Genomic DNA, 14,011 nt, shown 5'->3' with positions numbered 1-14,011 from the left:
ACAAGCGTTTATATGTTATGATTCCCGCTTAATCCAGTGCAGATACCAAAACAATGGACATAATATGTTAGAAAATATTGTTGAGAATTCCTGTAGTGAGTTAGATATTAACGTTCTGCCATTTTAAAACGTTACTCTTTCATTGAGTTTTATAGCCAATGATCAACATACATTCTAACTTTCAGCTCATGGAAATATCTCTGCAAGTGTTGTAGTTCACTTTCACAACTGAGATTTCCGTCAGTTTACGTAATCACCAGGATACAAAACAAGACTTACCCGAGCATATGTGGAGGTCATTACTTCTGCTTCTAATAAACAGCACAACATATGATTTGTAACAAAAATGTCATATATTGTGCACTATAAATGCGTAATGACATACTTGCCTTCGTGCCTCGAGTCACGTGATTTAGATTTTGGTTTCAGTCGAGGCCCACGAGAATCGTCGGCCACGGTTTCAGCAAGGTGTCGTCATGCGCCATGGAGGTAAGAATTCTTACCTCCATGTCATGCGCAGTCTATTTTATCTGTGGTTTGTGCGTTGAGCTCATCTTTGTTTCAAAGATATTCTTGATCAAGCAGTAACATCTCTGATGAAGCTTACGAAGCAAGTTGTGATTGTTTGCATGGAAGTGTAAAATTTGCGTCTCGTACGACAGCTTTGTCAGGGATATCCCGCAGGTTCCCTGCCTCGCGGGAGAATAGGTTTTACGCTTCAAACTACATCGTGTGAGTGCTATTTCCAATATGTGTGAAATGTATGAAATGCAACCGAGAGCAGCCTGTGAAGTTTCTAAACCATTCAATTTTAGGAATGCCTTGTGTACATTGCAACAGTGATTTTATGAAAAAGGAGATGTAAATAATGCTCTGCTTATATTTGTTTGTGTGTCTAAAGCTCTTGCAACGAATGTTTACGTTTCAAAGCGTCTTATCATGTTTGAGTTTAGACTTCGTTACAGTTGATGTGTTGGTAAGAAGTGTTTGGAAGCTTCATTTTGAATCGCGGAGGTTTCGTGTAGTAACAAAACGTTTTAAAGTTTTAATCGGGTTCGAGACGGGAACGTTAGTTAAATTATTTTTGAAAACATATACCCGCGATCCAATAATAATTATATTCTTCATTACAGTGTTTTGCTTTGAAGATAGGCGTTGAATCGTTTTATACGCCATCCTAGCACAACAAACCATACATGAAATGTCACATTTCGGACAGATATTTAATGCGGCGTATCACTGAAACCATTTTTTAAATGCGTCATTATAACCATTTATGCGAAACCCAACAAAAAATACCGTAGTATTTGTTGTGATACGAAGTTGGGTGGATTGTTGTAGGTAAAGAAGGTGAGAGACTTCAGTTCGCTGGCAGGATACATGAAAATTGTGTCGGTGAACAAAGTTGATTACGCGGAAAATAGACCTTACTTTCGCAACTCATTCTAGAGTATCCCAAGTGTGGGAGAACCATACAAAACAGGACTAACTGCAGAGTGCTGAACATACATAAATAGGGGCAACACAAGTAGTGAGTGATTTGTCCAACTCACAGGCAAGCACCAGTGAACGGTCGAGAAACTCGAACCTGCAGGCGCTTGAAGACCTACATACAAATTTTCCAGAACCAGTAATGACTGAGGGATCTAGGAAAATATCACAGTTCGTACATTTCATTCCATAGGGGACTTGAAGACAATTCTAGACTTAATAGTAGCATGGTCACACTGAGGCAATCGTTCTTTCCGCAATTCATACTTAAGTGTAATGGAAAGAAACCCTAATAACCAGAACAATGATAAGCGTCCTGTGCCACAAAGTTCAGTTATTTACACAGTATAGTAAGAGATGTAGAAATGATGGCCAAGTTTAAAAATGCTACTGACTTTTTATTGGCAGAATTGATCAAAGTATGTGTTAGTAATAATATTACGAAATGTGGATATTATGTAATTTCTGTTTATAGGTTGACTAGGCCTAATATTAGCGATATTAGTAAATAGTGTAGACACTTTGTGTTTTGATGAAGCAACCTGCAGTAGAATAGTAACTATTGTAAATAAGTAAAAATCTTGTGCAAAATACATGAGTATTCCCTGATTTGTTTTTCTGACATGATTCTTGTAGTTGGCATTGATTTGGGCAGCAAACAAAGATTGTGGCGTACCGACTAAACAATGACATTTCAGCAAAGCAAACCACAATCAGCCGACAACAAATGTGACAGTTCAAAGTTACACAGTGAACAAAAATTAGAATAATACATTTTAGTGTAGCCTAACAGAAAATGATGAACAGTGTGTCACAAGTTAAAAGTGGGTGCTGAGCTGTGAATCATAGACAAACGGATTTTGCAGCTTTAAATCAATGAATGAACTACCTGGGCATAACTGATGATACAGTTTGAGAGATTCAGTTTGGCATACACTCATCTCCTTTACTTTGGAACTGAGATTGTGCTTAAATGCAACAAACAGTAGCTGTAACACTTGCATACGACAAGTGAGGTTCAAGCCTGACGTACATGCAGTTTGTGATTCACCAAATTAAAGATCTCCCCCAAATGCATTATTTTTAGTGCACTTTGTTGTGCTAAAAAGCATCGGGAAATGCTACATCTGTGTGCAAAACCTTTACTTAATTTTGTTTCATTTATATTATAGTCATAAGACAATATTGTTGAATTTTATGAACTGTGCAGTTTTAAATTTATTAACATTTAAACAAGTTATCTGTATTTGTGAGCATTTGGCCACTGGCAGCATTTACATATATGTCAACCATTTCTCCATGTTTTGTGAGGGCTTTTGATAAGATTCTGTGTTGGTAGTCATTGAGGACTTCACCATGTTCTTCTCACACTCAAGTTTTATTTCATTCAACATCTCTCTAATGATAGTTGCATACTTTTACATTTATTGTGCAATAGCCACTGTTCAGAAGCTTATTCAGAGAGACTGTAGACTTGGAGGGACCCCCAATTATGAAATGTTCTGCTAGATACATATCTATCAACTAGAGCCAGATTTCCTCTAAAATTTCCTGCCCATAAATAAAAGTTCTGTTTCCTGCTTTTCACTCTGTATTAATTTCATCAGAGGTCAGGTCGGCTAAAATGCACTTAGAATTAACAGGCTCTTCCGCTGCATATTGTTGTTGGCAGTTTGTTTCCTTTGGTCATAGCCAATCAGGTGACAGAATTTGTTACCCAAGGAGAATTGCTGAATCTGATTTCTTTTGGCAGAAAATATGAGCAGGAAGAAAACTAGACTTGCAGATAGACTGATCTGTAGTGTAGCCTGAGACCAAGGTTGAAATATGGTCATCTGATTGTGAGTTGATGAAGCCAGCATGAAAATAGACTGTCGTCATAAAGTAATGTGTAAGTTAACTCGAGATATACGTTCATCATTACAGTAATCACTTGTTCTTATTCCTGATATTGCCAGAAATTCTGATCATGTGGTTAAATTCCAACCTAATGGAACAAACTACTAGCTAAATTTGTTTATGAACCATATGAAGTTACAGATAAACATTCCAATTGGCTGTTCGCAACCAACACACAATTTGTCGTTTTTACTTCTCATCATTCCCAATTAACAGCAACAGCATCACCATTGAAACAGCTGTGGTACATTGTAAGTGTGCTTCACTGTAATTCACAGAAAACATTTACTATTATTTTGTATGTCTTGTCATGCCCAACACTTAAAATCACAAGTGATTGCTGGATGATTCAAGTCTCCTCCAGTCATGATAATGGGATTGGGGAGCATATGTATAGGCATAATCCGTATCACTTCTGGCAGGGCATTTACCTTCATAGTCTTGGATGTTATTGAATTTAACATATGTTAAAATTCAGGAGTAAGTAAGAGAAACATACATTTCCCCCTTACCCCTCCAAAAAAATTCTTGCCCCGGGATAAAGGCCTCCAAAGGTGACACTGTGCACACCGTTTTGAAGGTGCAAATTTTGGAAAAATTTTTAAAATGCTGTATCTCTGTAACAGTTTTAGATATTTTTATTATTATTATTGTTATTTGAAAGATAATTGCTTTATGATTGCAATAATATCCTCCGTATGGTCATATTGTCAAAGTTCTTTTAGTGTCACCTTTTGAATTTTTTTATAATTTACAGAGAAAATTTTTTTCAAAAGTGCCAATCCAGAAAAGTTAAATTTTTTTTCTGTTGATTAGTGGTTTTCTGTCTTGTAGTTGTTCAGCATTAATGTGTTTACTTGAAGAGGCTTCTAAGAAATCTGAGACACACCCAGTGAGTTCTGTGTGTTTGCGAGGTGACACAATTGCAGTGTGTTTTCTGAAAAGGACTGTTTGAAATGTTTTGTAACTGGGGCCACAGGAGAGTGAAGTATGCTGACTTTTTGCATATCCATAAAAGAGTGATACATAATACAAACAAAAAAACACTTTGTTCAGGTTGGGAATAAGTGTTCTCATTCGAAGACCCTGTTTCGAAGTGAAGGTGTTTCCAGTGACGACTTCTTGTGTTCTAAATGTTTTGACAGAATAACTACAATGATAGTATCTGAAGAAGGTGAAGCCTCACATGGTACAGATTTTGCATCAATAGAGGAAGAATTAAATACCCTGAATCAGTCAACTACAGAGGTAGGTGTTAGTCCTGTTAAGAAACTGTGATCAGTGAAGTCGAGTCATAAGCTCTGTTTATCAAGAAAGCGCAGAGAAATTACTAGAGCTATGGATAAATACACTACAGCAAAACTAACCACCAACTTCAAAGTAGAAATTCCATCTTCAGAAGAAAATGAACGAAAGCAATCCTGCACCTCTTGCCACGAATTTTTCACAAATCCAATTCAGCTGTCGAATATTGTGCATCCTACAGTGAAAAGGTGCAAGTTTTAACTATTATTCCAGAGATGTTTTCAAACAATTTTGAACCATGTTCCATCAGTATCAAAGTTCATGGTAGACAAATCAAGAAATGTGAGGTCTGTAAAAGGAGTCTTTGGAAGACCAGATCCCTACTATGGTCATCCTGTAGAAGCAGCTCAAGTTGAAATAGTGCAGTCATTTTATCTGGCAGATAAATGGGAGTGTTCTCGCCAGAGTGCCAACAAAAAAGACACTATAACTGTAATAGTTGAAGGTCAAAAAGTTGTGAAAGTGAAGTGGTACTTGACTCGCAGTATTAAAGAAACTTTTGCCATTTGTGAGAGCAACTATACAACTCCACATATTGGAAGATCAACATTTTATGCATTACAACGAAAGTGGGTAGTTCCACACCCACCTAGAGATGTCTGTTTATGTGTATACTGCGCGAATTTTGAACTTTTTGTGTAACTTTGAAGAACTTACTGGAGCACATGTCATATGACACCTTGGTTGGGCGTGTGAAGTCATTAGTAGTCTGTGATGTAAAAATGAGACTTCTTTGTTTCGAGAATGTAGTTACTGCCCTGGAAATGACAGACACTTGGTCTGGAAGATGTAGCAGCTAACTCTGCAGAAATTCCATATGCGACATGAGAGGAAAATAAACTAATTAAGAAAACTGTTGCCTTTGACAGTTTCATTGATGAACTTGGTAAATGGTCAGTGAAAGCAGTAACACACCAGCATCTGGAGAAATTACAGCAACAACATATTGCAGAAGTGAAAGAATGTGTACAGGCTGAAGAACTATGTTTAGTGCTTCACTATGATTTTGCTGAGAACTGGTCTGTAATTCTCCCACAAGAAGTACAAGGGTATCATTGGAGTAATGACCAGGTTTCAATTTTTACAGGAGTGATGTATTTTCAATATAATATCACAAGTATTGCAGTTATAAGTGATGACACAGGACATGACTCAGCACATGCTTTGCTAGCTGTACGCAAAATTCTTCAACTGAAAACAGGGGCAGAGAAGATCATCATTATTTCTGATTGTGCTCCTGGTGATTTTAAATATCGTTACTGGCTGTTTGAATTAAGTCACTTGTGCCAACTGATTGGTGCTACTGGTCGTGGAAAGGGGCCTTGTGATGGTGTAGGAAGCCTGCTGAAGCACCATGCTACAAAACATAATCTTTCCAGACCAGATACAGCTGCGATTCAGAATGCTGAGGATTTTACAAGAACCATGAAATCTTACACATCAAAAGCCCTCATTCTTTTGTTCAAAGAGGAAATCAAGGATTCCATGAGCAGAAAAAAAAGAATGGTCCAAACAAACTACTCCTGTGAAAGGAATTCAGAAACCACATTTTTTGACTCAAAATATGGGCAAACTCATATTACACACACTTTAAAGAGCAAGAAAGAAGAAATTTCGTTGGTTTGACCAGAAACAGCAGGATAATATTCAGATTCAGAACATGAGAAGGGGGATGTTTGTGGCATGTGTGTATGACTGCGACTGGTGGATTGCAGAGATTATAGACACCAGTAATGAGTTAAACGAAATTGTAGTGAACTTTATGCTACCACATGGACCAGCTGCTGGATAAAGGTTTCCAGCTGAAGGACTGGAACAACACCACCAGTGCTCACTTCCTGTTCACAATGTTTTGAAGATTGTAAGTGATCCAGTTCCTATTGGTTCAACAGGAAGGCATCTAACTATATCAAAGGAAGATACTGAAGCAATGGAACACATTTTTAGTTCATTGACTGGCTAATTTCACTACAAAACAGAGGGCACAGAAGTTGTATAAATTGAAACCTTTAAGTCTTTGGGCCTTTCACATACATTTTCGAACCATTTAAAATGCTTGAAAAATGAGTCTTACTCATTTTTCAAAAATAAAATTATGTTAAAAAGGGCTAGGTTTTGATTTTTATGAGACTGTTATGTGATAATGTGGTAATAAAACAGGTTTGGTGGGGGATGTATGGCAAAAATTTCAGTTGTTTATAAAACCTGTTCAACCTACAAGTGGAAGCTCTCCTTTTCAGGGAATGTAGAACTATATGGTATTAATCAACAGAAAAATAATAAAAATTTTATGGATTGGCATTTTTGAAAAAAAAAATTCCATAGATTATAAAAAATCAGAACACTATAGTAAAAGAACTTTGACAGATAAGTCCAAATGGAGGATTTCTTTATAATCATAAATCGGTTATCTTTCACATTAAAAAAACAACAAAATATCTAGAACTGTTCCAGAGATACAGCATTTTAAAATTTTTTCCAAAATTCGCATTTTCAAAATAGTATGCACATTGTCATATTTAGAGGGCTGTATCTTGGTCCAGAAATTTTTTTATATAAAACAAGAAAATGTGAGTTCCTTACTTAGTCCTTCATTTTAACATAGACCACATTCAATAACACCCAAGACTATGGAAGTAAGATTTTTTTTCCTAGCCTGCCTGAATTGATATGGACTATGCCATTAGTGAAGTAAGGTTGTTTCAAAAGCTTTTGGTTGTATCTTGGTGTGAAACTGGTGGTCAATAGGATGACTCCACTCATAGGTGTATCCTCACCCCTGATACAGAGCTTAGTCCTAAGGATGTAGTGTGTAACTTCAATTTCTATCTCTAGATTTGGTTGTCAGGTCTACTATGACTATTACACGTACTCTGTTGTTCAGTAGCTTTTCCTTTCGATATGGACTCATAGTTAACCCCAGAAACTGTACTGCTATCAATTTCAGTTAATAACTAGTTTCTAAACCTCATATTATACAAATTTCAATGCTTTTTAGAAGAACTGCAGACTCTGATACTTTGTTATGGACGTTTCTGTAGTTGATTGCTGGAATTTTGTTTCCACTGGGGCCTGGGAGCAATTATTTGTGTCTTACACTAATGTATAGTTTCCTACAACTGTCATTATGTCAACTAGATTGAGAGTCCTCTTATCATAACAGGCTTTGTTTACACTACACACCAGCCAATTGTGTGTAGGGTACCCCTGCTTCATTTGTAGGGTCCCTATAGTTCTCAACCTAGGGGCGTATGTCTACAAAGTTTTGATATAGCCTGTTACAGAAGCTTCAAAGTATCTGTTACAAAGTGTTACACATGTTAGAACCATGGGCCCACAATCGTTTCTGGAGACAAGGCTGCAGATAATGAGCTTTGTTAAAATTCTGAGAGCATATCTGGTCTTCTCAGTGTTTCCTGCCTGTCACTGGACTGAGACGTCCAAAGGGTCTTTGCTTGGACACTTTCCCATTAATTCCAATTGTCTCTTGCGAAATGCAAGTTGTGCAATTCCCATAGTACCTCAGTTCACTCTGACAGAGAACTCTACTTGAGTAGCCAGCACTCAGACATTGTTGCACATCCAATTTTTAGAACTCCTCTATGATAAAAAGATGACATAGCTGCTACTGGACACCAGCTGCATGTGACAGCATAATGCTCTCTGCTTCCACCCCAACCCGCTTTGCCACGTGTATCGCATTAATCTCCTCTGCATTTACCAGTCCCTGGTCATGTTTCAACTAGTCTATGGTGAAGCGGCACCCTTGGCTTTGAAATCATTGTATCCCATTGTATCCGGTGCATCATCAGCATCATTGTGGAATATGACTGGCCACAGTGCCATCCGGACTTGTCCTGTAGAGGGTCTCCATATCGAAGCAGGGATCTTACCTCTTCAGTTCTGGTGATATCAACTCTTGCTGACTTATATAATCATTGTACAATTTACTAATGATCCAACTTAGTGAATTATTTTTTCATACAGGAATTGTCTGCCCTCTAACGCTTTCTGTTGGGTGGGTATCCCAGTTGAAATTTCTCTTAAAGACCCTATGCTGGAGCCTCTGCCAATACCCCTCCCCACTTTCCATAGATTGTGTTCCGCATGTAGTCTTGTTGTGCATGCCTCCTTGATCTGTATGCAGACCATGAATTAGAATCTATCTATTTCCGTGACATGAAGTTTGTCAACCACATGACCAACCTTTCAGCATCTGCCCTCTTAGTTCTTCAGGAGTATCAAGATGCTGCTGTCAGTTACAGTCACGGCATGGATAGGATGGGGTACGCTTTTACATCTCCCACCAGTTGGAACAACCATCATTGACAGGAATAGGTACTGTTTTGTTATGGCAAAACCAGTAGTCATTAAGAGTCCTTAGAGAGACATCCCTCAGCTTGTTTTATTTTGTAGTGACCCAGTGAGCAGCCTCCAGTCTATCGATTGATGGTAATCTTGTCAGTCTGTAATATTCCTTATTAATGTTGTTCTCTCTACCCTGTCAAAGTACCTGCTGGATTGTCTTTCTCTGGGTCCCAAGTCGTATAGGTATCACAGGGAATGAACTGACACACTGTTTGGCTGGATGAGTGATTATTCACCCAGCATTTGCTTTGATGATCCCAGGTGCAGATTTTTATTTGTAAATAAGACCTCTACTAACTCAGAATGGAATGTCTGGTGGACTGCTGCCCACTACTGGTGAACTAAGCATGGTCAAGACCGCTGTATTGCACTACTCCTTCCATTTCCCTACAGAGCGAGGTGGTGCAGTGGTTATCACACTGGATTCACATTCAGGACGAAGACGGTTCAATCCCACGTCCGGCCATCCAGATTTAATTTTTCCGTGATTTCCCTAAATCGCTTCAGGCAAATGCTGGGATGGCTCCTTTGAAAGGGCACGACAGAATTCCTTCCCTGTCCTTCCCTAATCTGATGATACCGATGACTTCACTGTTGAGTATATTCCCCCACACAATCTAACCCAACCCGACCCTTCCATTTCCCTCGGAAGGAACCCACCATCCTATGTCGCATCGATGTTGGCCATAATAGATTAACCCGTAGTTTTGGATCTTACTGAACAACCCCCATGTTATGGTTGTGGAGTCTTAGAAACAGTAGGTCCTAGCCTGATGGAATACTCCCTCCATCTGGCTCTCCATGCCAAGGACGGCTTTAAGGATTCTGTGTCTCTGATGTTGGCAGATGACTTAAGGACAGTTGAACTAGTTATTAATTACCTCGGAGGAAGTTGTTTTTCTTCTCAGATCTAATATTTTGAACTACTTTTGGGGTTGAATAGTTTGTGGTTCAACTGCTCCTGCTGCATTCTGGCCCCAGAGACCCTGTGCCATATCTCCTCTGCTAGTCTGCGTGATCATGCCCCGTGTAATTTATCTTTAGTTACTGTTGGATGTGGTTGTCCCTTTTTTTTCTGCACTGCATCGTGTTTTACTGTTTTAGGAGTGTCCCTTCATATAGCACTCCAGTGGAAACAAAGCCTTAAGCACTTCTTAATCTTGGTAAGAGCCGATGATGAAAAATCAGTTTCTCAGGGTTTTATGCTTCCTCAAAGACGGTAGATTCTATTCCCATCTCGACCATAAAAGATGATTTTTAAGTGATGCCTGACATATGTACTCCATAAACCTGTAACACTAAAGGTACACGCAAATAAGATTAATCTTATGACACTAGCATAAACTGTTTGTTCACTCCAAGCCGACTTATGGTGAAGTGATTAATATGTCAGACTGAATCAGTAGAAGTCAGCATATGTTGACTGGTAGCTACCAACTTTATTTAGCAGACAGCATTGCTTAATTCGTCTAAAATGGCAATAAATAAGAGGATTTCAAACTCAGTCTTACACAAAATTTAATTTCACAATTGTTAATTCTGCATATCACTTCAGGTTTCCAATTACTCACTGTAAACACATTGTTGCCTACTTTCATATTGGTAACAGTCAGAAAGCTATCAATACTGGAACTTTTAGGTTTCCTCGCCATGATTGATTAATAGTGAACATGTGATTTTTCTGCCAAATTGTTGTTATGTCCATTTTCTTCACAATACTTTGATGACCAACCCAGCCATTTATTTCAGGTTCTGCGAGTTTTGCTGTTATGTGTACTCACTGTCTGGACTCAAATCAGACTCTGAACTGTTGTTGGTCTCATGTCCCTCTCAACATCTTTGTTAGATAGCTCATTGTACAGAGAAGTTGACATTTCATCCATCCTGAGAGATAACGTCATTTCATTCTTGAGGTGAGATGATGTTCCGTAATACATAAGTAGGATAAGCGCCGCCAAAAGAAAGGTAGACCACTCAGTACGTTGAACTTCCAACAAGGTGTTGATAGTGATATGAGACGAACAATAGTTCAGTCTGATTGGAGTCCAGACAGCGAGTACACATAATAGCAAAACTCTTAGCGCCTGAAGAAGATGCCTGGGCCGGTTGTCGAAATATTGTGCAGAAAATGGAAACAGCAACTTGGCAGAACACCCAGAATTCACTACTATCAGTAGCTGTGAAGTCATTTGATTTCTATAGATTCAGCAACTCCAGTCAGTCACTGTCCCGAAGGTCTTATTGGAGAGCCCAAGTAGTAATATAGCACACTTAACATGTTTTCCATATAAAAACAGATGTTCAGGATGAATCGCATATTTTAATTATCTGCTTTATCCTTTTCCTAAGATGGTTTATGTCCCAATACCATGTGAAAATTTTGTATAGAACATTGTCAAGTCACATGTTTTGGCAAAGGTTATTCATACACACAAGAAAAAATTAACTTCATTCATCAAACAAAAATGACAAACAATGGTAATTTATCGTAACGGAATTTTGAGCTATTTCCATGCTTGCAGAAATAATGTCTCAAAGACGATTTGCCTCCTTGCAAGAAAACATTAAACAAAAGGGAAATTGTGTTCTTGCGAGAAGGTGAACCCTTTTAACTCATTATTCACACACAATTTCTGTGAATGTCCAAGACGAGAAAATTCATAATTTCAAGAATGAAGATTTTCATTCCATTATTTCGGAGTACTCCGATCATTGAGAATCATTGTGTGCAAGTAAATGTTTTGCATTCAGCAATGTTTGTGTAAAACTTAATTTCTGTGTTGATAATTTGCTCGAAGGGCAGTTAGGCCATATTATTAAATCTTGATTTGTGCTATTTGAATGTAAAAGAAAAGTTTCATTTTAAATTTTTAGTCAAATAGACCCTATCTTATTATGATCTATTACTGTACAATTAGGATGAACATACCAAGACAGTAGAAATATTGATTTTGAGCAATTCCAATCTTTGTTACAGATTTTTGAACATACTATAAAAGAAAAACATGGTGGCTCTGGCAGAACAGTCAGCTGATGTTGAAATGAAGAATGCAGACAGCCCTTCTGGTGAGGGAGATGCTGGAGATGCGAAGAAAGATGGTGATGTTGTGAGCATTCAGGATATCAGAGAACATGCCAGGCAAATCGAAAAGGCGGTACAAAATAAGGAACCTCGATTTATATTGAGAGTACTGCGATCTCTCCCAAATACACGAAGAAAACTAAATTCTGTTGTCCTTAGAGGAATTATTACTGGTTTCTACACACACTCTGCAACTGAGAAAGATGCATTGTTAAACTTTGTGGAGGAGCCAATGGAAACAGAAGGTTCGACATCCCAGCGAATGCGTAGCGGAAAAAGTTCAACTGCTCCTTTACTGCCTGAGGTTGATGCATACATACATCTACTGGTCCTTCTGAAGTTGATTGATGGACGTAAGTATGAAGATGCAGTTACATGTTCTGACCTCCTTATGCAAAAAGTGACAGCACAGAATAGAAGAACTCTTGATCTTGTAACTGCCAAGTGCTATTTTTATCATTCACGAAGCTATGAACTTACAAATCAGTTAGAAAAAATTAGAGGATTTCTTCATTCTAGACTACGCACTGCAACTTTGCGGAATGACTATGAAGGACAAGGTGTCCTTATAAACTGTCTGCTTAGAAACTATTTACATTATAACTTATATGACCAAGCTGACAAACTGGTGTCAAAATCAGTTTTCCCGGAGTCTGCTAGCAACAATGAATGGGCTCGTTTCTTTTATTATCTTGGCAGGATTAAAGCAGCCCGTTTAGAATATTCAGCAGCACACAAAAATCTTGTTCAGGCATTAAGGAAGGCCCCACAGAATGCAGCAGTTGGGTTCCGGCAGACTGTCCAAAAGTTAGCTGTCACAGTTGAATTACTTTTGGGAGATATACCAGAACGACAGATCTTCAGACATGCTGCATTAAGGAGGTCATTAGCACCTTATTTCCAGCTTACTCAGGCAGTTCGCATGGGAAATCTTCAACGTTTTGGAGAAGTACTTGAAAACTTTGGTCCACAATTTAGAGCAGATCATACATTTACACTAATTTTGCGTTTGAGGCACAATGTTATCAAGACAGCAATCAGGTCTGTGGGCTTGTCGTACTCACGAATTGCTCCAGCAGACATAGCAAAGAAGTTGGGGCTTGATTCACCAGAGGACGCGGAGTTCATTGTCGCAAAGGCTATTAGAGATGGAGTTATTGAAGCCACATTAGATCGTGAAAGAGGCTATATGCGTAGTAAAGAAACTACTGATATTTATTGTACAAGAGAACCTCAATTAGCTTTCCATCAGCGTATATCATTTTGTCTGGAACTTCATAATCAAAGTGTAAAAGCCATGCGTTATCCTCCAAAATCATATGGCAAAGACCTGGAGTCTGCAGAAGAACGGAGGGAACGAGAACAACAAGATATGGAGCTGGCGAAGGAAATGGCTGAAGAAGATGATGATGGTTTCCCATAATTTATGTAATTATCTTTTTTCAATGAACAGATGTTTGTTTTGTTTCATTTAACAAAATTTTCTGCTCTGTTTAACCTACAGAGTTGCATTATATAGTTATTTTACATTGATTAAAATAAACTTTTCCTTACAAACAATGAATATATTTAAGAAATTATTTTTGTACTTCATTTTTAGTCACTTCACATCATTTACAATCTTCTAATGCTGCTTCTTGTGGTAGGTATTGTTTAGTTTGGAAAATATTGGTTGACAAGTTAATTTGTATAACAGTTTTCCATGTTAAATTTTCAGTACACACAAATGAGGCAATTAGAACACGAAATCACATGCTTGCTGTAAAAGTATAATAAACGAAGAATCGTTGGTTACTTTTGGACAAAACACCCATTTATGTTACCTGGTTAGAAATTGTTTTTATCCCTTCAACATTGACTAAAATT

General features: G+C 38.0%; 1 protein-coding gene across 1 annotated transcript; it reads left to right on the top strand.

Annotated features, from left to right (window-relative positions):
* The first annotated feature begins 576 nt into the window (after positions 1–576).
* Positions 577–13,722, top strand: LOC126237162 (probable 26S proteasome non-ATPase regulatory subunit 3). The gene is made up of 2 exons (XM_049947015.1): positions 577–732; positions 12,041–13,722. The coding sequence occupies exon 2, from the start codon at positions 12,069–12,071 to the stop codon at positions 13,566–13,568; it is 1,500 nt and encodes a 499-aa protein (XP_049802972.1). The 5' UTR covers positions 577–732; positions 12,041–12,068; the 3' UTR covers positions 13,569–13,722.
* The last annotated feature ends 289 nt before the right edge of the window (positions 13,723–14,011 follow it).

This window comes from Schistocerca nitens, chromosome 2, assembly GCF_023898315.1.
Source record: "Schistocerca nitens isolate TAMUIC-IGC-003100 chromosome 2, iqSchNite1.1, whole genome shotgun sequence".
Lineage (NCBI taxonomy): Eukaryota > Metazoa > Arthropoda > Insecta > Orthoptera > Acrididae > Schistocerca > Schistocerca nitens.
Note: the sequence above shows the minus strand (reverse complement) of the source record. Positions and strands in the feature narration are given on the sequence as shown.